General features: G+C 38.6%; 1 protein-coding gene across 4 annotated transcripts; it reads right to left on the bottom strand.

Moving 5' to 3' along the window:
* Positions 1-3,707: 3,707 nt before the first annotated feature.
* Positions 3,708-23,411, bottom strand: dacha (dachshund a). 4 transcript variants are annotated; one of them, XM_037120833.1, is made up of 13 exons: positions 23,321-23,411; positions 22,724-23,149; positions 13,823-13,932; positions 8,462-8,623; positions 8,244-8,378; positions 7,969-8,123; positions 7,353-7,497; positions 7,097-7,150; positions 6,143-6,300; positions 5,468-5,615; positions 5,191-5,316; positions 4,963-5,022; positions 3,708-3,894 (listed from the first exon to the last, which is right to left on the bottom strand). In XM_037120833.1, exons 2-13 carry the CDS (start codon positions 23,002-23,004, stop codon positions 3,857-3,859), a joined length of 1,572 nt encoding a protein of 523 aa, XP_036976728.1. In that variant the 5' UTR covers positions 23,005-23,149; positions 23,321-23,411; the 3' UTR covers positions 3,708-3,856. The 4 variants fall into 4 exon arrangements, with proteins under 4 accessions (XP_036976728.1, XP_036976727.1, XP_036976724.1 ...); XM_037120832.1 differs by having other exon boundaries at positions 23,313-23,402; XM_037120829.1 differs by lacking the exon at positions 23,321-23,411 and having other exon boundaries at positions 22,724-23,306.

Below are 23,411 nucleotides of genomic sequence, written 5' to 3'. Positions count from 1 at the left end.
CAAACTCTCTGTGTTTGTTGTTGTTGATGATAGAAACATGTTCAACACTTTGACGGACAACTGGACTTATTAGCCCTCTAAATTAGCATCAACCTCGCTAACGAGTGTTTGTTAATTAGCCCAAGCAACTCTGTGTGTGTGTTGACGGACAGCTGGACTGATGAATATGTATCTGGATGTTTCTGAAGATGCTAACGAGATGTTAACGAGCGGCTAACGAGGCCTCAGAGCTCCGCCCACCAGCAGCTCCAACAGGAAGTGGATTTATCAGCCGGACGAACATCAAAGACAAAGTTTGTTTTGTTTTTTGTCTTAAATTTGATGGTGTTTTTATTTACAACCTGATTTATTCCATTATTTATTTTGTCCTGAATATTTAACATTCAGCAAACTCAAGACTTTCTTTCAGTTTGAACTCGAAAGTTTATTTAGAATATAAAACAAGTCTTGAGTGTATATATATATATATATATGTACGTATACGTATATATATATATATATATATATATATATATATATATATATATATATATATATATATATGTATATATATATATATGTATATATATATGTATATATATATATATGTATATATATATATATGTATATATATATGTATATATATATATATGTATATATATATGTATATATATATATATATATGTATATATATATATATATGTATATATATATACGTATACGTACATATATATATATATATATATATATATATATATATATATATATATATATATATATATGTATATATGTATATATACACACACCCAACTGTAATATTCTTTTGTTCTCTGAAGAACTGAACACTCTCTCTTATTGGTCGACTTTACTGCCGTCCTGCTCCGTTGGTCTCATTCATCACAGTGACAGACTGAGCTGACCAATCAGATTGCACCGCACACACACACACACACACAGGGCAGTTGTGTGTGTGTTTCAAAGAGGCGATGAAGCCAAAAGGTGACCCAATGTTCTCATTTACTTAACTGGGTCGCCGTGGGCACAAGGTGTGTGTGTGTTTGATGGAGTGAAAACTGGGCTAAAACGCAGCGGGTTAATGTCATGACACAATTCACACCACCATCCATCACACACACCACACACTAAGCTGTGTGTTGGTCTGAGGTGAACCTTCCTACAGAGTGAAGAACTCAGTTCCAGTTCTTTGTGTGTGTGTGTGTGTGTGTGTGTGTGTGTGTGTGTGTGTGTGTGTGTGTGTGTGTGATTAAGTGAGAAAGCAGACATGTGAGTCTAAGTTTAAGATTTAATGATGAACAACAGTTTCTGCTCCTGTTTCAGGTTAAAATCTGATGGTTTTATTTGTGGTCAACAAACATGAAAATAATCTTTGTTTCCAATGAAAACAGATTATAGTAAAAGGGCACTCAGAGAGCTCAGACCTCTAAAGGCCAGCAATACACTTTTCTATGATCTGCAAACCTATATCTGGATATATTTCCAAATCTATTAGTTATGTCAAAGGATGGTTGTTTGCATCATCTCAACTGTGCATTTATTATGTACTTTTAAACTGGAAATATTTCACATACTTAACATACATCTGTGAAAACCAGAAAACACTTTTATCACCATGTACATATGTACAAATATGAAATACTAAGACTGAAATAACATCATGAACATGGCAGCTTGTTATCAAAATGACAAGTGTTCGAATCCCACAAGTGCAGAACTTCGCACGAATCTCAGTGTTTGAACTTTTTTTTTTTAACTTAAATAATAGATTAATTGCTGACAATTTCTATTTGGATGTGAGAAAGAGCTAATATGCAGCATAATATATGTGTATATTTGTTTTCAGCCACACCTCAAATTGAGAAAAACAGAACTGTTAGAACACTGCCCCACAAAGGCTAACTGCAGCAACTGCACCAAATACAACAGGATAAAATTCCTTTTTTTTGTTCTAGAGCAGTTTGTCCTTATCAAATGTGTATTTTTCCAACCATGACCAATTACTTAATCTGTGACACTAAAAATGCAGAAACGGCACACTGTCCTTTTATTACCTGAAATAAATAAATAGGAAGTGCAATGGCAAAGTGCAGTAATAGCAATCTTTCATTGATATTCTTACTGAAAATCTAACTCTGATTTTGTTTGTTATTGCATGCATGTGTTTTAAATTTGTTTAAAGTTGAAATACATGAGTACTCAACACATGAGTGTTCTCCAAAGACTTACAAATATTTTCACAAGGTATACCAGAAATGTAAAAGTACAATTTCAGTCTTAACGCAACTTTGTCCAAAACTGAGCTCACTGCTCTTTGGTGTTGTGGTGCAGAATAGTACTGGTTCTCCAAATTCACTGGGCTGTTCTTTGGCCGCGCAACAACCTACCATGTCTCATAAATAGCTCTCATAAATGACGGCTACAAAGTCATCCTGGTGTTAATTTTTAATAGTTCGTTCTGAAACGTTTGTATAACACAAAGGTTCAGATTACAGGTTGAAGTTCCTGCAGGGGAAAACAGCCACCTACTCTGACTCAAACATCTTCTGTTCACTATTTACATTTTAAAAACTTGTAATAATGATAATGAAACACTGTACAGTTTATTGAGCTGTAAAATAAAACCGGACAAACATGATCAATAAATCAGCTGTAAGACTATAACAGAGCATGTCACTGATTTTCTGTCACACTGTCCGACAGTATAACGTGACATCACTTGTGCGGTTCAGGATTTAAGGTTTAAAACTCATTAAGGATGAGAAAACATGATGGCCTGGAGTCTCTTAAGCGTCTTACTGCCTTGATCACATCTAACGTGTGTTGTCACATTGCACTACAGTACATGGTGACATCAAACTGCAGGTTTCTCAGACTGTAACGTATTCCTGTGTTCAAACTCAGAGCTAATGCAAATGATCACTTTGTGATGTCACACTGCCCTCCAGGTAAGAGAGATGTCACCCCTGAGGTCATTTTCAGGCTGAGATTCTTAACTTGTGACACATGTTGCTTCCTTGACCACTGTAGGCACGTCCACACTGTGACATCATACTGCACTATAGTCACAGGTGACATCACTAATGATGAGGTCTGAGAAGTTTAACCTTGAAATGGCATCAAGATTTTCAGACTGGGACCCTTTAATCGTTTAAATTGTTAAACCACAGAACTCATTGAGGGCCAGGTTACTTGTTACATCAAGAACCCTGACAAATGAACATTAACAGTACTTCTACTACTAAAACACGTACTACAGCAGGTAGTATCAGTACCACAACCCCAATCAGTTTCTAACTAACAAACACTAAATTAAGCTTTTACAGCAGGAAAGAAACATTAAATACATGTTCAGATTTGAATCCACCCCTGACAGGTGGGCACTGTCGACACCTTTTTATAGCAGATTCCAGTTTGTAAAACCAGTTTAGATCCAACAGGGGCGTGGGGGTGAGGATTCTGGGCCCCAATAGAAAACAGTTTGGGCCCCTGAATTTCTTTTTTTAAAGATACATTATCCTACTAACGTCAGTCCTCTCCAGCTTAAGTGTTTCACCTGATGACATCACAGGTCGCCATTGGATGGTGACATTTTAACGCCTCCCCCCACAAGGTGTCCACACAATGCTGTCCTCTTTGATAATAATGATGATAATAATAATATTAGTTGTAATAGTATGAAATCTTCATTAAAAACAGGAAGCAAAAAGAAGTGGTTGATGGGATATTGAGTATTTATATCTTGTTTTTGTTCTTTATTCATCCATCATCTGTTTTTTTCTTTTCTCCTGCTTGAGTCCATTACATCTCTTCCTCCTCTTCATCAGTTCATCCCTCCAGCTGGTCTGACAGATGGGAGGTCTCAGAAGAGGAGTGGAGGTTTGATGAATGGTCGGTTCTCTGTAAAAGCAGATGGAGCTCTTCATTAAGTTAATTCTGCTTCCTCCTCCCATCAAACTAGCAAAGCATTTATTAAATACAGATTTCACAATGTGTTTCTGTTAAATAAAATATACATATGATACCAACAAGACAATGAACCAACACATCAACATACCAAAACGCCAACATAGCAACACACCATAAAACCCAAATAAACTAATTTATCAACACACCAACACACAAACAAACCAAATAAATCAATCACTCAACAAACCAAAACACAAACAAACCAAATAAGACAATCAATTAACAAACCAAAACACAAACAAACACACAAACCAAAAAACAACAAACAACAAACTAAAATACAAACAAACCAACAAACAACACACAAACAAACAAAAAAACAACAACAACCCAACAAACAAACCAATCAACCAACACAAAAACAACACCGACACGTCAGTGCTCTGATAAATGAATCTCATTATCATGTCAGAGTGGAGAAACACACACCAGCCGGTATTGTAACACTGTTTATGTGTGTGTTTAGTTCTGCTGTGTAGTTTGTGATTGTTTTACCCAGTTCAATTTCACAGTCAACACACACACACAGACACACACAGCAGAAAAGAATGAACACATTTTTTAAAGTGACAGAATCTCTTCTGTGTGTTCATCTGTAACAGATTTAAGGATTAATCTGATGATTGTTATCTCTGCCAAGGAGGTTATGTTTATGATTTTGCCCGTGTTTGTTTGTTGGTTAGTTTGTTGTTTGGTTTGTGAACAGGATTACACAGACACTACCAATCAGATTTCAATGTCACTTGGGTGGAGGACGGTTCTGAGCCCAGAATAGACCCCGTTAACTTTTGATGAGGATCCAGATAAAAAGACAGATACAGGATTTTTTTCTCACTTCTATTACATTCTGAAGTAGAGTTTTTTTTTTTTTTTATAACATTTTCATTAACTGATTCTTCGATAAATATATGACAGAAGACAAATTGAAAAAATGAAGTTGGATTATTATTCAAGAAAAAGTTAATATATATTCGCATTTTTATGAGGAAAAAAAGTTACCTTGAGCTGCAGAGTTTTCTTGCTGTTTGTTCTCCAGTTCGCTCTCAGGAATCACTGCATCTGCAAAATCAACAGAAACACATGAATACGTTGTTAGTTTCGATTAATATATGTTTGCTTTCTATGCTCTTAGCTGATATAAAAAAAAGCTGAACAAACAACAGTAAATCATGTAATTGCAGTGAAGGAGGAGAAGACGAGCACAGAAGAAGAAAGAGGAGTGGTCACCTGCGAGGGAGTCCGAGTGTTTGAGCGCTCGCTCTACCTGCTCTCTTCTCCTCGACTCAAAGTCCAACGCTTCCTGCAGCTTCCTCTTCGCCTTCTTCTCCTTCTTTAGCCTCCTCTGGATCGACACTGACGATAAGAAACAGACACTTTACACTGTAACCTGTCTCACCTCTGGTCTGTAGTTTCACAGTCTAACCTATCTCACCCCTGGTCTGTATTTTCAGTGTAACCTGTCTCACCTCTGGTCTGTAGTTTCTCTCAGTGTAACCTGTCTCACCTCTGGTCTGTAGTTCGGAGCTCAGCTGTCTCTGTAGCGTCTGCCGGGTGCCTCTCTCTCTCTCCAGCTCGAGCTTCAACTCTTTCCTCTCCATCTGGTTTTGTTTGTCCTGAGATCGAGCGCTCTGCACCGCCACTTTCAGGAGACCCTGAGAAGAAAACGGTCAAAGATGATGAAGTGAGGATTCACTGAGACGCCCTGATAAAACAAAACTACATTATCGTCTCTATGTTATTTTTTCTACATTTTGTATATACGTGACAGTCTCTACTTTATTGTCTGTAAGTTGTAGAGTAGACTGAACATTATCATCTCGACATGACTTTTACTATATTATCACATATACACGATAGTCTCTGCATTATGGTCCCTATGACATCATCTCTGTAACTGTGTCTGCATTACCATTTCTACGTTATTGTGACCACATTACCATCTCTGCATTAATGTCATTCTATAATTATGTCTAATTTACCGTCTTTTTAGTATCTTCCCTCCAGTATTGGATTTCCGTTACTGTCTCTACTTTACTATCTCTATTGTTTCATCTCTATTATGTCTTTGTAATTGTCGTTACATTATCACACCTGTTCTGATGTCTCTATATCGTCAAATCTACTTTATTGTCTCTGTGTTAGTTTTGTTACGTTATTGTCTCTATGTTAACTCCGTCACCTGGATGTTAGTCAGTAGTGTCTCCATGGACGACAGACCCTCAGCGAACAGGAACGGAGTGAAGGCGGGGTTTGCGTGGTTGATGGACAGCGGCTGAGAGGTGAGTGGCAGCTTCTCATAGGTTGTTTTGAGGAGGGGGAGGGGCAACATGCTGTCATCTGCAGGGATAAACAAAGTAAAGACACGAGGGTGAAATAAAACCAAATTGACACGTAGAATTCATGTTTGTTGATGCATCTTTTTTTTGTTTTAGCTCAAGAAACAACAACCCCCTTAAATATTTGAAACAGTGGGAGAAAGCTTCCTGTTTGTATAATTCATGATCTCTATCTGTGTGTGTGTGTGTGCACAAGTACAAGCAAATGTACACAATATTGGTCACCAAATGCCCAACTCCTGGACTAACTGCAAGTGCATTTCCATTATCTATTGTGTCTGTTGTTCCTTTCCTCTCTTTCCTTCAGTCCTCTCATCATATTGTTCTCTGCATGGGATCTGCTGCTTTTCAGTAACACTACATCATCTGGGTTATGCATTTGTGCACGTTCTCTTGAAAACAATTCAAATAAATGAAGAAAGCTGAATTGATGGTGAATCAGAATCAAAAATCAAAATCTTAAACTTAAAAGTCTGTTGTTGGGACGTGGTTCCAGATCAGTCCAATCAGAGTCTCATCACAGACAGGTGTGTCATCCTTAAAAAAGACTTCAACGAAAGTTGATCTCATGTTTCTCTGACATCACTCCTCAATCTTCCAAACAGGAATAAGATCACCAGATCACATGAGAGAGAAAGCATTGATGAAAGAGACAACATGAATAAGGAATGTTAACCCAGAGACAGTCAGCGTGTGTTCATAAATTAAAAATCGGAAAACTGGAGTCCAAACGCCTCCGGATGTGTGTTATGTGTGTTACTGTGAAACCATCTGCTATCAGACACACTTTCTTTTACCTTTCTCTTTCAACACCTTTTTCATGTTGTTTTCTTGTTCTGTGAGATCACAGTCTGTGGAGTTCATAAAAAACAAGTTATTTCACTTTCCATAGAAAACACTCTGATAATTCAAAATATTTATCCTGAAGTGGTTGCCTACTTGGAAAATGTTATTCAATTTGGGCTATTTTCTTACTTGTTGAGCATTTTTATTAAGGAAACCTCTAAATATCAATGTTCAATATCAGTAAATTAAGAAAACTCTTTAGCTAACCCAGCTCTGGTGTACGTGCTGGAGGAGGAGGTGAAGATGAGGACGATGAGGATGCTCTAGAAGGTGACTGGCTGGTTGGTTCTTGAAGCTGGAGCTCATCATCACTGGGGGAGGGGCAGGGGGAGGGGCTTCCTGGAGGAGACTCCTATCCATAGAAGAGACTGAGCATTAGCATTCACACTATTACCCTAAGTGTTGTTAGCACTCCCTAGATTTATTTATGTATTTTTTTACCAGAAGCTCTATTACCAGTAGGACTTATGTGTGAAACACTGACATTGTTAGAAATAGCATGTTTTTATATTAGCCCTTTTTGCATTAGCATTTTGCATTAGCATTTTTAACCTTAATATTGTTAATATTAATACTCTTAGCATTAGCACCACAAACACATTTCTTAGCATTTACAATGTAAGCATTAGGACTGTTAGCATTGGCACTGTTAGACTTAGCAGTGTGAGTGCCAACACAATAATATTAAGGCTGTTGTCATTAGCTGTTAGCTGTAGTTCCTATGGCACTAACACTTCAATGTTAGCATTAGACTCTTTTAACATAAATGCTGTTGTGATTCATACTATTAGCATCTTCTTTAGCAGTGTTAGCTTGCAGTCACCTTGCTCTCTTCTCTCTGAACCTGGGACACTGCGGCCATGTTTGCCAAACCACTCAGCTGACTCATCTGGTTCATTGCCATGGCAACGCTAGCAGGAGGGAGGCCCACAGGAAGCAGGGGGTGTGGCATGACCATAAAAGGAAGGTCTGACAGCCCTGAGGAGGTGGAGTCACAGATGGACAGAAGGATGATATGAAACACAGAGTTGCTATGATGCTAATCTAATGATGAAGAAAAGTCACTGAGTATCCAATCAGAGAAAAGCTGTGACTCACGGTTGGCCAATAGTGTGCTGTGTTGTTGCAGAGTGTTGAGGTGGAGAGACGCAGGACCATGAGGGGGCGCTAAAACCGAGGAGGGAGGAGGAGAGAGGAGGCGCTGCTCCTTCTCCCAGGATCCTTCGCTGCCTGCTGCATGAGGAGAGGAGGAGACACAATTAACTTCATGATGTCACTCAGGTTGAAGCGAGACTGACGATTATGTAATTTCCTACCTGTGTCGTCGTTCTCCGATGGTGACATCGTTCTCTCTCCATTGTGATGGCGCTGCTGATCGCTGTTGCCATGGAAACCCATCATCATCCTCATCTTTTGCAGCTTCAGAGCCTCGGCCATCGCAGCTGCCGTCAGACCTGTGGAGAAGAGACACAGGACACCTGACACGGGTGAGATGATGACATCTAAACACAGTTCTCAACATACATAAAAATCTGTGCCATTCATGTGTTATACCTCAGATAAACATTTGAGTGAATTTAATTATCATGATCATTAAAATGGTTGATAATTAGCCTGTTATGTGGCATTAACAGGCACTGACTTCAGAAATTTAAATTAGCAAAAAATGGACACAAGTTAGGATTTTCTTAATCTTCAAAAGGAAGGAGTCGCATTTTCCATCTCTTTTGCTTACCATGCCAGTAAACCTAAACAAATTATTCGTTGGTTCTTCTGGTGTGACAGCTTTAAGTGATACATTGCTGTAATGTGTTAGTTTTGGAGCTTTTTACCCCCAGCGCTGCTCACTGCATATCCAAAACTGCGACATTAGAGATACACAGACTATATACACTATCCTTGAGCTTTGTTTATGTAAGTAATGTAAATTTCCCACATAGGCAATACACAAATTAGCAATATATGCTCCCATTGAGTTAGAGTTAGGAAAGGTAAATACATTTTCACTTTAGCATAACGCATATGTTCAGCATATATGAAAAAAAAAAATGCGCAGACAACAAACACACAATCTCATTATTTGGTTAATGATAATAAACCTAAAGTGCCAAGTGATGAACAAACTACATCCTGATGATTTAACTGTTCTTGGCGTCTGAATAGTCGCGGAATGTTTACAGTTTTTCCTGGCGCGAGAAAAAAAGATCATGTAGTTGTAAAATCTGAAGAGTTCGCTCTCTGGAGAGCAGTAAGTTTAATCTGACGAGCCAGTTTTCATATGCATAAGAGTTCATTTGATTAATTCTGCCCACATTTCACTTGTGCACATTTTCATGTTGCACGTGTTCTTATCTTTGGAGATGAAGATGAAGGTAAAGGTTCCAAATGCTTTTTCAGAAGTTGGTGATTGATCAATAATTAATAACACTGGCAGCCTGAAATTCTCCAGTGACTGTCGCTGTCTCTCGACCACCTCTCTCTCCCTGCAGCCACTTGGCCCAATTAATCGCCTCCTCTAATTAATTCAATTAGTATTAACGAGGGACTCCTGCTAACGAACGGACAGCGACCCCCCCCCCCCACCGTCACCCGCAACCCTCCGGCTCGTTAAAAAAAAAACCTCCTGATGAACGAAAACACAGAAAGACAAAGCATTTTTTTTTTTTTTTTTATCTTTTTGTTCTCAGTGTTTCCCTGCAGGAGATTCTGTTTTCATTCTTTTAATATTTCAGCTTCTGAAACTGGAACATTTAATGTCTAGAGACTTTGAAACTGGCTTCAGATCAGCTGCGTGTTTCATGTCTGTCTGTCCGGTACTGATAAATCCAGGACACGTTTAGCTTAACATAAAGACTGGACGCAGGGGGACTGTTAGCGCCATCAGAAGGGACAAAAATACACCTTCCAACATCTCCAAACTCGCTCAACACTTTGATTTCACTCTGAAACTACTGTATATGACACACTTTGATAAAATGTTACAATATAGTCTGTGATGTCGCAGTTTAATCATCATTCTATGGATCAGATTCCAATAAAACACTGACTGTTCTTGATTATAAGTTCAGTGGCAGCAAATGTTTACAGGGAACAAAGAAGAAACAACTGGTATTCTACAGGAAAGAAAAAGGACAGAAATGAAACAAATAAACCTACAATTATGTCTCTATATTTTATGTTTTCTAGATGAGGTTCTTTTTTTACTAATTTTTTTTTATGTATCATAATAATTTCTCTCAGCAGAGAGTCGATTACAGAAATCTTTCAGGTGGGGAAAACAGGAAACACTGAGATGCACCAGAGTGATTTTATAATAAACACACACACACACAGTAAATAAACACATGTCAGTTTGATAAATTCATCTTGTTTTCTGTCTAAATTGTCTCGACTGTCACTGAACATGGCTGAAAACAAACGTAAGGAACAGAGCAGTTTCCTGTCTGTTCAAAGACAGAAAACAGTTTTCATTTTTTTGTCAGAGTTCACAGAAACACATCTATCAAAGAAAATAAGTTCGGAGATGTTTTGTTATCATCGTGACTTCCATTTCATACATGATGTTTCCTGATGGCGGAGAAGCTTTAACCTGAACGGGAAGCTGCAGAGTGTTGATGATATAGCAATCCGTCACTGTGATAGAATATTTATTTATATTCATTCTTTGCATCATTTATATATGACTGACTGGACACGTCAGATATGTTTTCGAGGGATATATTTTCGGTTCACTGTCAACAAGAATTGTTTCTGCACATCATGAGATTACGTTAACAGTAAAACTCAGCTAGTGATCAGTGTTGAACTCTGATTAAATTCTTGAACTCTAGTAACAGCTTCGTTCCTCCCTCTTATTTCTAATTCAGTCATTTGGATGGACTAAGAGGGAACATAAAACCTGCTGACATACACCAGAAGTGTGACAGTTTGGGACACTGGCTATTTGTTTTCTCCAGCTGAGGAAATGTGACATTGTTGTCCTGTAAATTGAAGTCAGAGGTAAGGTGGATGGTTGGACGTCCAATGTTTAAGACTTTGACACCAGAAACTGGAATTCATCCCGTGAGTCCCCATCTGACGTCGCATTGTATGCAAATGGATGCAAATGTGCTACTCCGATAGTCCCATTTCCAAGTGTGTCCATGTGTGTCATGTTGGAGAGTGGGAGCAACACGGGTGTCAAAAGAAAGTTGTTTTTCATTTAATCGCTCAGAGCATTTAAGCTGTTTCCAACATTTGACAAGGAAGAGCAAAGGAACTAATAAAATATCTGTGCAGTACATGACTTTGGCAACCTTTTCTTAACCAACAGCGTTATTTGACCTCAACTCTGCAACTCGTCGTGTTCTCTGACTTTCCGAGTTGGTATACATTATTATATTTTACATTATTAAAACAAAGAGCAAGCAATGGTCAAGTGGCTCCCAACGCAGGGGTTGGGTCCCTTCAAAAAGTTATTAAGGGAGAGGAAAAAAGAAAGAGTTCTGAATACATTTCTATAAATATTGTGGACCTTTCTCCGGTCTTTAGCTTTTTTTTGAAGTATTGGTTTAGTTGAGCTCTCTTTTTTCAACTGATGAAAGTCTCATCAAAAACTTAGAGACATCTGAGACATGTCTAACAAAGGGTTACGGATTTTATAAGATGATCGTACGTTTGAATTTTTAATGTAAAATACTGACTTGTACAGTAATCAGTAACTACAGCAGTAAAACAAAATGGAAATATTTCAGTAATGTACAAGTACTTCAAAATTGTACTTGCATTGTGACTCTGAGAACAACGAGACTTTATCTTCACTGTAGACGCAACCTTTACAACATTTTAATTAACTCTCCGTGTGTGTGTGTGTGTGTGTGTGTGTGTGTGTGTGTGTGTGTATGTGTATGTGCTTGCGTACGTACGTGCATGTGTGCCTGTGTGCACAGAGTTAATAATATTCTTGTTCCTTTGATCTCTCCGTCTCTGACCTCGGTCAAAAAACGTGGCAGTTTGAGTATTTTTAATCAAATCCTAAGTGTGTGTCAGTGTGTGTGTGTGTGGTGTTTTCATTAAGCTGTCAGATCTGTCAGGCAGGTGACGGAGGTGAAAGGTTCGGTATGTGGTTCCTCCTCTCTGTGACCACCGGAGCGTCTCTGTTGGATTAAAACTCTGCTGTACAGAAAGATGAAAAGACTTCACTGTTCTCGTCTGTTTTCAGAGTTTAAAACGTCCAAACGGGGCCTTCATCAGAGGACACAGGCAGGTTCACAGGTGACACGCTCAGGTGGATTTAAACGACCGGCTAATGAGACACAGACAGTGTAGACCTACATAAAGACTGTCCTGAAGTCTCATCACTTCATCATGTTAGAGGGTCTCTGAGTCCATTTGACCTGGAGTAACAACAGCTCCAGTGCGGTCCTTCAAGACTAACACCACTTAAAAGACTCGTGAATTTACAAGGACAACAAAAAGTCATCTAGTCATCACTTCATCGCTGAATCTTTATTAAAGTCTAAAGGCAGAGACACACGGAACCAGCGTCGAGGAACTAGTGGCGGCGAAGGCTGACTGTTGGGTCGCCTCAGATCGCTTGTGTCTCCAAGCCAAAAAAGCTGCACTCGAACACACCGCAAAGATTACAGCCGGCCACCAACCAGCGTGTGCATTCTGCACCTGCGTCAGAGGAAACTGATGGAAACTATCCAGGTGGCAGTGATAAGGCTGCATTTTTCTGACACCACTCTTGCTAATAAAGCCACTTAAAATCAAGAATATGTTTGAATCACCTGAAAAAAAAACCATGCCCCCCATAGATAAAACACTGTGGTACAGAAACTGTAAAATAATTGGAGGAAGTTGGCTGCTACAAGTCTTATGTTTGTATACTGTAGCATTTGTCTTATTTATTTTTTATTTATGTGATGTCACTGTGACTCGTCATCTGTCTGAAGCTTCAACAACAAGAAGTATCAGTATCGTCTCACATGCATTTATATGATCTGCTTAATGAGCTTTTCTTTACGGCTTTTTTCAAGACGAGATGAATTTCTTGACACTTGTCGCCCACAGGAACAAACGCTCGCGCACACACACACACACGTGTGTGCTTCGGGTGAGACACTAATCTGTCAGTCATTTTGACATCTGCTAATTAAGCTTGCTAATTATAGCTCTAATCACACACACACGCAGTTACACAGTGTGTACAGTACGTGTGATGACACACAGACAGAAATCTGCAGCTCTGTAGAATTCAATAATATAGATATTATTGCTTCACTAATTATACAGGCTTGCCAGGACTCGGTCCTGCCTGACAGGCAGAATTCAGGTTAAGCACTCATGTCTTAGGTCTCATCTTCCTGCAGCAGAATGAACAAAGGATAATTCTTCACAATCCTCTATTCTAATCCTGTATACTTATGGTTAACGTAAAACACATAAAAACTTGCGTCTTCATCTGGATCTCATTGCTGTGAGATTTGGTCATGATCCCACACACAGATTTCATACAAATCGCAAGAAAGGTGTGATTTTGGGCCCATTCGCGATAAAAGGACATCATTTTTCCATCATTTAAAACATAGGTTCCCTCTTTTATAAAATATGTCGTTTCTTTCACAGTTTTATTTCATGTTGTGGCACAAAAGTCACAAACCCACCTAGAGGAGGGGGTCAATTGTTTGACTCACCTGTTTGTGACAGTAGGGCGGGGTTTAACAGGCTGTGTGGGAGGAGTCTGGACCCGTCAGTCATCGTGGCCACGCCCAGTGTCCGTTTCGGAGGACGACCTGGTCGAGAGCTGGAGAAGGGACGGAACAAATATTAAAAACACAGCGGGATGGCCCTTTAAATAAACCTGCTGACCACCTTAAAGGACCGCAGAGGAAGTCGTTAAATGGGATTCCACCTCAAATCGACAGCCGTAAATAATTAATCAATACTGGCCTTTCCTCTCTGCTCAGTATTAATATTCCAGGTTAATCTCATGTTTTATGTTCATGAATTAATCTGTTTCATCTCTTCTCTCCTCTCTTTCTCCTAAAGGCCTTTTATATTCAATGTCGTGGTCCCTGGGGGAGATTTTAAGAGACACACCGTTTGCCAGAGATGAGGATGAGTCTAAGAGAGCAGAAAACAGTAACTATCGTGTATTTGAAATATATTTGAATGCAAATGTTTTCTCTGATGGTAGTAAAAACACTGGGAATCAGTCAAAGTTAAATTTTAAGTGCTTACTGTAAAATAATAATAAGGAAAAAGAAAAAAACTAAATTCAAATCCATGAAAATGTTTCACAATATAAATTATATAGTATACAATAATATTATCACATAAAACCTTACATCAGCATATTTTGTAACAAGCAAATAAAAACTCAACTTCTAGGACATTAATAGTAATATTAATAAAAACAGAAATGTTGTGAACAAGAAAAGAAGGCTGCAGTTAGTGATTGCTCATGTTAATGCTAATTCCTCATTTCCTATTGTAACATTATGTAGAAGTTGGCATTTTGTGTGATTTAGAGCCCCCCCCCCACAGTTTCTGAGTGCAACTTCACAGTTGTAAATACCAATACCAGGTCTCTAAAAGTTTTTCAGACGTGATACAATATCTATGGGAGTAATAACACAAGAAGGAGCTGTTAGCTGAAGAGCTGCAGGTGACAGGATGTGAAACATGACACCTGCTACTCTGTTCCGCGACTCTGGCGCTGGCGCTGCTGTACGGAGCAGACAATTGATGATTATAGTGTCTGTCGTCCAACTGAGTAATAATTTAAAAAATGCGATGGTGTAATTAAAAACAATAGCCAGATTCCTGGGTGTCGGAAAATGTCATCACTCCTTATGTGGCTCAGTGGGTGTTTACCAAAAGTCAGTGTTTTTGTCCCATCACTCCACCCCAATAAAGGTGCAAGTCTGTCAGAAAGGCAAAGAATATACAATAGGAAGAGATTTTAAACTCTGATTTCTGTCTACAGTAAAAACCCAAAAAGTTACATGTAAATGTAATTGTAACAGCTTAAAATACAATCAGGTGTAACAGTCATCGTTAGAGCTGCAAAGATGATTTGACTGACAGTTTCATGATTGTGCCTCTTGTGAGGATTTGAGGCTTTTCTCCACAGTAAACCGAATATCATTCAGTTTTCAGCTTGGTCATATGACATTAATGTCGGTTAATAATTTGTCCACTTAAGAAAAACAAGACACTCCAATACATTTCTGTTCGGAAAATTATAACGGATAACTGTTTAGAAATATGGGTATTTATAAAAGTGGATTTATCGTGAAGATTTCATCTCAGCTCTGATTTCTACTTTTACGTTGAACTTAACGATTATGATGTCACCAATTATATCACATAAGGCTGAGGAGTAATCAGATAACAGTAAAAAAGTTTAAAAAAGCCTTCCATGTAACTGATCGGGATCGGTTGCTATGGTTGCCACATCTGCCCGAAACCTGCCGCCTCAGCTTTATGAACACACGCACACACTGTGACAGTCTGGGGGCTACACACAGGTCAGTGTTTGATTGACAGGTCTGAGGTCCCCCCCCCCCACACACACTCTCTCTCTGTCCCTCTCAAACACACACACACACACACACACACACACACACACACACACACACACACACACACACTACTAAGGAATTTAATTTACTGTGTGTTGGTGTGTGTGTGTGTGTGTGTGTGTGTGTGTGTGTGTGTGTGTGTGTGTGTGTGTGTGTGTGTGTGTGTGTGTGTGTGTGTGTGTATGCGAGTGCATGTGTTATGGGGATTTCCACACTTAATTAAATTGGGACAAAATGTCCTTTATGTGGCATGCATGCACACACACACACTCAGGTGAACAAACTGTGAGACTTTTCAGGAACACAAGATCCCAGTTCAACCAGTGAAACCAGTTAAATGAACCAAATCAAATGTTTTGTAAAAGAACATCAGTACTAAGCTGAAGTCAAACACACAAACATATGAGTTTGTAGATGTGTATGAGCTTATATAATGTGTGATAGAGTAGATTTAGTTTTTGCTATTATATATATTAAATATTCTCTGTTAATGTGACCCTGTTTTTGTATATGACTATATATGACAGCAAAACAAGAAATGTGTGTATCTTATTACACACATATTTCTCTCCTGACTTGCTCAGTTTTATATATAAAAGAAATAATTGTTGTTGCTGCTCGAGAAAAAAGAAAATGCAACTTCATTTTGGGTTTTTTTGAAAAAAGAAAACGTCGCAGTATATCGATTCATCTTGATATTGATATCAGGTCATATCACCCAGTTATTTTTTTCTTTAAATGATGATTACAATTATTATTATTGTGGTGTTCTTACAAAAAAATTGAGCAGCAACTATTTTGTCATCAATTAATCTTTTCAGTCATTTTAAAGTGAAAATATGTTTGAGTTGCAGCATATCTGAGGACTTAGTTGTCTATTTGTTTTGACCAAATATGATAATAAATAAACTTCTGACTGTTGGTCAAATAAAATAGATAGATAGTAGATGTAATACATATATACATATATTTAATACACACACACACACACACACACACACACACACACACACACACACACACGTTACTATTAAGCTAAGTTTATTGGTAAATTGTAAAAAATCATTCCTCCATTACGTACATACCTTTTTCACAAGTGCTTGATAACCACATGCAAAATGTGGTTCATGTATGTAGACTATAAGAATAAGAATATCAGTCAATATATCAATTTTTACTCTGGCACTGGCCCTTAAAATCCAGTCAGGCTCTAATTATAGGATATCTACACAGCAGTACATAAGCATGTTAGCAGCTTTACTTGATGTGTTCAGGCACAGTTCTGAGTGTATGTCACCTGTGTTTTAGCAGCACCCAGTGCCCACACACATTCTCTGTGACAAAACAACATTCAGGTCAAATTTATGGATGTAAAATGCATAATTATTCACCAACATAAACACAATTTTACACATCAGACAACAGGAGACACTTTGGGGGATTTCTACATAGTAATACTTGCCTATTGTTAGCGGTGAAGTCAAGCGGACAGCAGAGAGAATGCACTTGTCTTGTTGCTTGAAGACATTATTACACCTACACTATATGTTGCAACACACACGCACACACTCACTCACTCACAGAGTAGTCAATCACAAATTATGACTCGATCTGTACTGTGCTGTCAGAGCGTGCATGTGACTGACCTCACTGAGACAAGGTCAACCACACACACACACCGATAAATTGTAAAGACAATATGGTTGCCCTTGACAACATCTAATTTACTGCATGGCTTCAGAGTCACATACAGCTGAGTGTGTGTCGTGTGTGCATGTATGTTATACATTTATTTCTGAGTTCTATACCTAAGTTGTGGACAACTCACCATACATTATCCTGGTCATGTTTTGTAACACATGATGTTACATTACAGTCGATTACCGAGTGCAGTAGATTTCTGCAGCTCAAGGATGAAAATATATGATTATTACTCCATGGAAATGCAATCAAAGTTTATATGTGTCTTGCCTACCAGTTTTCAACAGTCATTATCGAGAGCTGACAGGGAAAAGAACGGAATTGAGCATTTCTAACTGCACTCGGTAATCAACTCGTCAGGGCTTCCCCACAACAAGCAAGCTGCTGCAGGAGAGTGGTGAGTTGTGTTCCCTTTTCAATAGCAATCCGGCAAAGCTAGCAGATGTTTGATACCTTGAACTATGTGCTGAGACCCTATTTTATACTTTTGCTTAAGTTTGGTGCTGTTTTGAGCATCATTTATGGCTATGAGTGGCCTTTTGATGGCGGTTTCTTGGTGGAGGCATAGACTGCAGTGCAAAATTATCGCGTCTTTTCTGAGGTTGCTAAAACTACTAAAAGCTTTTGGTTGGTAAACTTGTTCTCCGGGGGGGGGTCTTTCTAGGTGTCACGGTGTTAGACCATGGATTAAACTTACACCGGAATATCCCTTTAATATGTTACATTACTTTACTTTGCCTTCCCTGTCAATACTTTACATGACATTACATTACCTCACATGCTGTGACCTTAAATTCTGTCACATTACCTTATGTTACATTACCTTACCCTGTTATGCCATCTTACGAGTTAATCATGTTGAGTCATGTTATGTTGTATTATTATGTTGTTACATAAGAATATGCTTTGTATGTTGTCCCATGTAACTCATTTTTGTTTTCTGTTTTGATATAATATTACATCACATTACATGTTATGTTATTTTTACCATATAGTTACACTGAGATGCATTCAGGACTTCAATGATGCTGCTTTCAGTTTACTGCCATAATCTCTCCTAATATTAATATTTCTACACCTGTTCAATTAATAGCATACATGTCAATCACACACACACACACGCACTTACCATCATCAGTTTAATAATAATCATGCGATTAAAGCTGATTAAAAACAGCCTGTTCACATTAAAGCTGTGACTTCCTCACTGTCAGTCTCATTTTACACTTGTATCACACACACACACACACACACACACACACACACACACACACAAAGCCTCTCTGTTAATTCCATAATTAGTTGAGGCTCATTTACATAATTTGATCATAAGAGAGAAAAACATTTTGATCCACATTCAGCAGTAATCTACCTAAATGTGATTAAACACTCACACAGAGTTAATACACACCTGGAGGCGACACAAACATTTCAAGTGATTTAAAGTGTGTGTGTCTGTCTGTGTGTGCGTATGTGTGTGTAAGAAGAGTTACAGTCAAGATGAGCATCATATGACTCTTTGGAACAGGCAGAAGCTCTATGGCGCTACATTAGCCCTGCTCCGCACACATATGTAGGCTTGTCTTGACCCAGTATGGCAGGGATTTGCTTCTCCATCACAACAGGGCTACCAGCTTGAAGGTGTGTCTTGAACTGATTACGTAATGGTCTTGAGTCAATGATGTTTAAAAGCAGCAAGTTCTTTAGTGTTGTGTACTATTGCACCGTGCAGTGGTTCATGGTCGCCAGCTGCTAATCAGCAAGTCAAGTTTAATCCAAAAATGTGTCTTGTGAGGTCACAGTGACCTTGTCCTTTGTCCTTTGACCACCAAAATCTATTATGTTCTATCCATCACCATCATAAGTCCAACTGAACATGGGAACCAAATCTGAAGAAATTTCCTCAAGGATTTCAAGAGAATTAGACGAATGGGCGGACAACCTGAACATGATGCTGACGGCTGTCACTGGCACAACGGAACAAATATCAGTCAAAATGGATCCAAAAGAGGAGGAAGAGGTTGTGGAAGCCACAAATCAACCTTGAACAATGACAAAGCCCATCTGACGTCACCGCAACCCACTTGGAGGCAGTCAGGGAAGAATTGACCAGACTCTGAATGTGGTCTACTTTCGAAGTGACTCAACATAAGTTGGCATGTTTAAACTGGAAACTGAAATGCAAATCAACACAGCATCACTTGACTCTGCACCGCCAAAGGTGCTAAGGGAATAGGCTGACATGTGATGTTGACCTCAGTGTATCATTTCGCTCTGCCGAGAAGGTGATTGGCTACTTCTGCCTCCAGAACCCTGAGGCCAAAGCCAAATGTCTTGTATGTTAGAACGTACTTGCCAAGAAATCTGATAGTGTGTCACATGCCAAAGGACGTACAAGTGATTTGATTGATGATTTGATGGCTTTGTTTTTTTAAACAACATAATGCAGAAAAGATGCTTGAGGTAGTTTATAATTATCAAATTCTTATTGAAGCATATTGTGTCTGCAGTTTGAAAGTGTTAATTGTCCTGCCTCCATTAAATACGTATCTTTGCTTGATGAGGCATCATTGCCCAAAAAAAATATTTTTGTACATATTCTGTGTATATAAGAATATCAGCCAATATATCAATATTCAATTTTTTAACCACCTATATGGGTATCTGTCCCAAAAACCAATGTCATGAAGTGTGCATGTGTGTGTGCGCGTGCGCACGTGTGTGTGTGTGTGTGTGTGTGTGTGTGTGTGTGTGTGTGTGTGTGTGTGTGTTTGTGCGTGTGCGTGTGTGTGTGTGAGTGAGGGTGCCTCAGGCTTTGCTGCTGGCAACATATTTGTCCATATGGCACACACTCACACAAAAAACACAAACACACGCACACACACACACACACACACGCATACAGAGCTTCATGTCTGTTCTTTCTTCATTCCACCAATCACATCAAAAAGCAAAGAGAAGAGATTTATTATCATTATGATTATCATTATTATTGTAAATATATTTTCATATTTCCATACTTACATCTCTAATAGTTTTTTATCCTGATTATTAAAAACAAGTTATATTAATCAATAGCAGATCAACAGAATTCATATTAATCATTTTCACCAAACATCCTCTGCTGTAAGTTTCTCTAAAGTGTTTTTTTAATGTCACTAAACTGAAGGATTTTGAACACAATACATGCAGGTGAACACATTCCATAATTTTACTAGATGACGAGGGCTAAGAAACCCGTAAAACTCTTGAAGGTTGAACTGCTGCATCAGTAAAACCTTGAGGAATAATGAAGCTCAAATTATTAATCAATTAACTGATATGTTGATCGACAGAAAATTAATATGCAACATTTTTTTAATTTAACAAATTTTCATGCAAATTGGTTTCAGCTCATTAAACTGAATCTCTTTTGGTTTTGGACAAAGCAAGTCACTTTAGGACGTCAAGTTGTGGTATATAATTTTTGGCCAACCCACTCTCCTGTTAAAACAATTAAAATGCACTAATGGTTATTATATTTCTGATGTTTTTGACTTGTGAATAGCTGAGTGGAATCTCATGTTTTCATGCCTGTTCTTTAGTTGTTGTATTTTCACTCACTCCTGTTACTGAATGATTTCTCACAGTTTCTGAACGTTAAAATGATCAAGTCACTTTGGTTTAGTGAGGATGCAGCTGATCGACTGCTTGTTATGAGATCATGTTCTCAAACAGCTTAAATCTTTTTACAGTTAAAAATCTCATCTCAGTGAGAAATTATGAAGTTAAGTGAAAATGTCTGTGACAAAATTAGCTTAATTAGGATGCAAGTAAGTAATCAGATGTGACAGAGTTGCAGTTGATGAAGTTATCAGAGAATAAATTGTCAGTTGGATGGAGCTCTCAGACGGGTTTAAATACAAACTGTCAAGTTTACAAGCTGTGATTCGACAGCTGTTAATGGTTAAGTTTATTTTAGAGCTGCAGTGGTGAGTTGATTACACTGAACTGATAACTGATCATTTTTTCCAGTCTTTGTTGAGCAAAAATACCATTCGCTGCCTCCAAACGTCCTGTTTTCTCTGTCAGTGAACTGAATCTTTTTGTGTTTCAGATCGCTGGTCGGATGAGAACAAGATATCTGACTTGGACATTTTTTACTTAACGAGTAATTGATTCATTGAGGGAATAATGATGAGATAAAACAACGATTAAATAATCATTAGTTGCAGTCTGACAATAATATTCACATTTAATGATACATTTTTCATATTTGTGATCACATATTGCAAATATCATAAAATACTTTATGTTTTCTGCACCTGTACTGTATAACTTCTGTACTTAATATTCATATATTTAACTATATATAGATACAAATACCTACATATTTATAGATGAAGCATCATGTTATACCTCTTGACTTCTTATGCACAATTATTTGCACTATTCTCTTCTATAGGTTTTATAATCTATCACACTGTATTGTCATGATTTAGGTGAGTAACCTCTTAATTTCACCCTTTCTTATTTTATAATAGATTTTTTTTTTTTTTATGTTTCTTCCCTCTAAATGTGTTTCTCTGCTGCTGTATCATCTGAATTTAGCCTGAGAGTTCAGTGAAGGCTGGAAGATCAATTTGTGATTGTTATAATTTCTTCTTTTTTTCCCCCAGACCAATGAATGGCTTATATAGTCTGTAGTCAATAAAACAAACTGATCAATAATCACTCTGTGGAAAATCTCCACTTAAGTGTTTTCTTTTGGATTTTTGATGGAAGTTTGGGGTTTTAGTCGCGAGTATTTTATGTTTGACAATTGAAAACACTTCTGCACCTATATTTATATTCATAGGCTAATAGAAGTATTTACACACTCAACGTGTTTAGGTTTGACTATATTTTAGGCCAATAATTCAATGAGAAAGAGAGGAATTCAGTATGTAGACCTTTAAATTGGGAAATTGTAATACATATAAAATTAGGAAATCAAAAAGGAAGATCCTGATCATTTAAAATCTTATTGATGTTGTCTGAAGTTTCTTTGACATATGAGCTCAGTTTTTTATCATTTAAATCAAATCTAATGAAAAAAATGTTTCTGATTATTTTGGAAAATGTGTTTTTAATCTAAGCAAATAAACGAGTAGACGCTCAATTGATCTCAGTCCTGTTAAGACGGTAAATCATTTAATTTGCCACTGTGACAAACTATCTGACTTCCAGTTTATTTCAACTTCCTGCCTCCTCCACCACCAAACCTCCTGATAAAAACAGCCCATTTAAACTTTTCCCACTAAACATGCTCTGTCTGTCTTTGCCCACCTGGCGTTGGTGCAGTCCCGGTACAGCGTCTCGAAGTCGGACCTGGTGATGAGCTTGCAGCGGTTGACTCCGGGCTGGATGGCTCCGAGCCCCCGCAGGACGCGCACCTGCTCCACGGTGCACACCACCGGGCTGATGTCCAGCCGCTTCAGCTTGGTATAGACGGTGTGCAGTCCGCCCACCAGGTGCTTCAGGAACAGCTCGAACACCTGCGGCAGGCAGATCAGCTCCACGCCGTTGACCGTGAACGAAGCCACTTTCACGCCGTGAACTTCCACCATCTTACACTCGGTGTGCGGGGGAGCGGCGCCGCCTCCGCCGCTCGTCCCGTTAACACTGACCGGGACTCTGCCGCTCGCGCCGCTCAGGAAAGATCCGGCAAGGCGAGCGCCAGGGAGCCGCGGGGAGCTGGCCGGGTTTGGAGCGCTGTAGGGCGGGTCGGAGTGGAAGAGGGAGTCGGAGGGCGGGGTGGATGTCCGGGACAGGGGGGTGCCCGCCATGTTCGAACAAAATCGAGAGAAGAGCAGAAATGAGTTTATTTTTCTTTTCTCTTGTTTTTGTTTCTTTTCATCTGTTCTCCGTCTCTCACCGTTCCACCGTTCCCGCCACTGGGACTGACGATCCTCAGCTCTCTTACTGACTCTATCCTCCTCTATCTGAAGGTCTCTCTACCTCTCTCTCTTTGAAC

Source organism: Acanthopagrus latus, chromosome 13 (assembly GCF_904848185.1).
Source record: "Acanthopagrus latus isolate v.2019 chromosome 13, fAcaLat1.1, whole genome shotgun sequence".
In the NCBI taxonomy this organism is placed as follows: Eukaryota; Metazoa; Chordata; class Actinopteri; order Spariformes; family Sparidae; genus Acanthopagrus; species Acanthopagrus latus.
The sequence above is the reverse complement of the archived record's forward strand: the minus strand, read 5'-3'. Positions and strand labels throughout refer to the sequence as shown.

Excerpts from the sequence above, each read along its gene's own strand:
- dacha (XM_037120829.1), bottom strand. The coding sequence starts at position 23,223 with ATGGCGGGCACCCCCCTGTCCCGGACATCCACCCCGCCCTCCGACTCC. Across the intron at positions 7,498-7,968 it reads TTCAGAGAGAAGAGAGCAAG|GAGTCTCCTCCAGGAAGCCC; the intron begins GTGACTGCAAGC and ends TTCTATGGATAG. Across the intron at positions 5,317-5,467 it reads CTCCGAACTACAGACCAGAG|TGTCGATCCAGAGGAGGCTA; the intron begins GTGAGACAGGTT and ends TCTTATCGTCAG.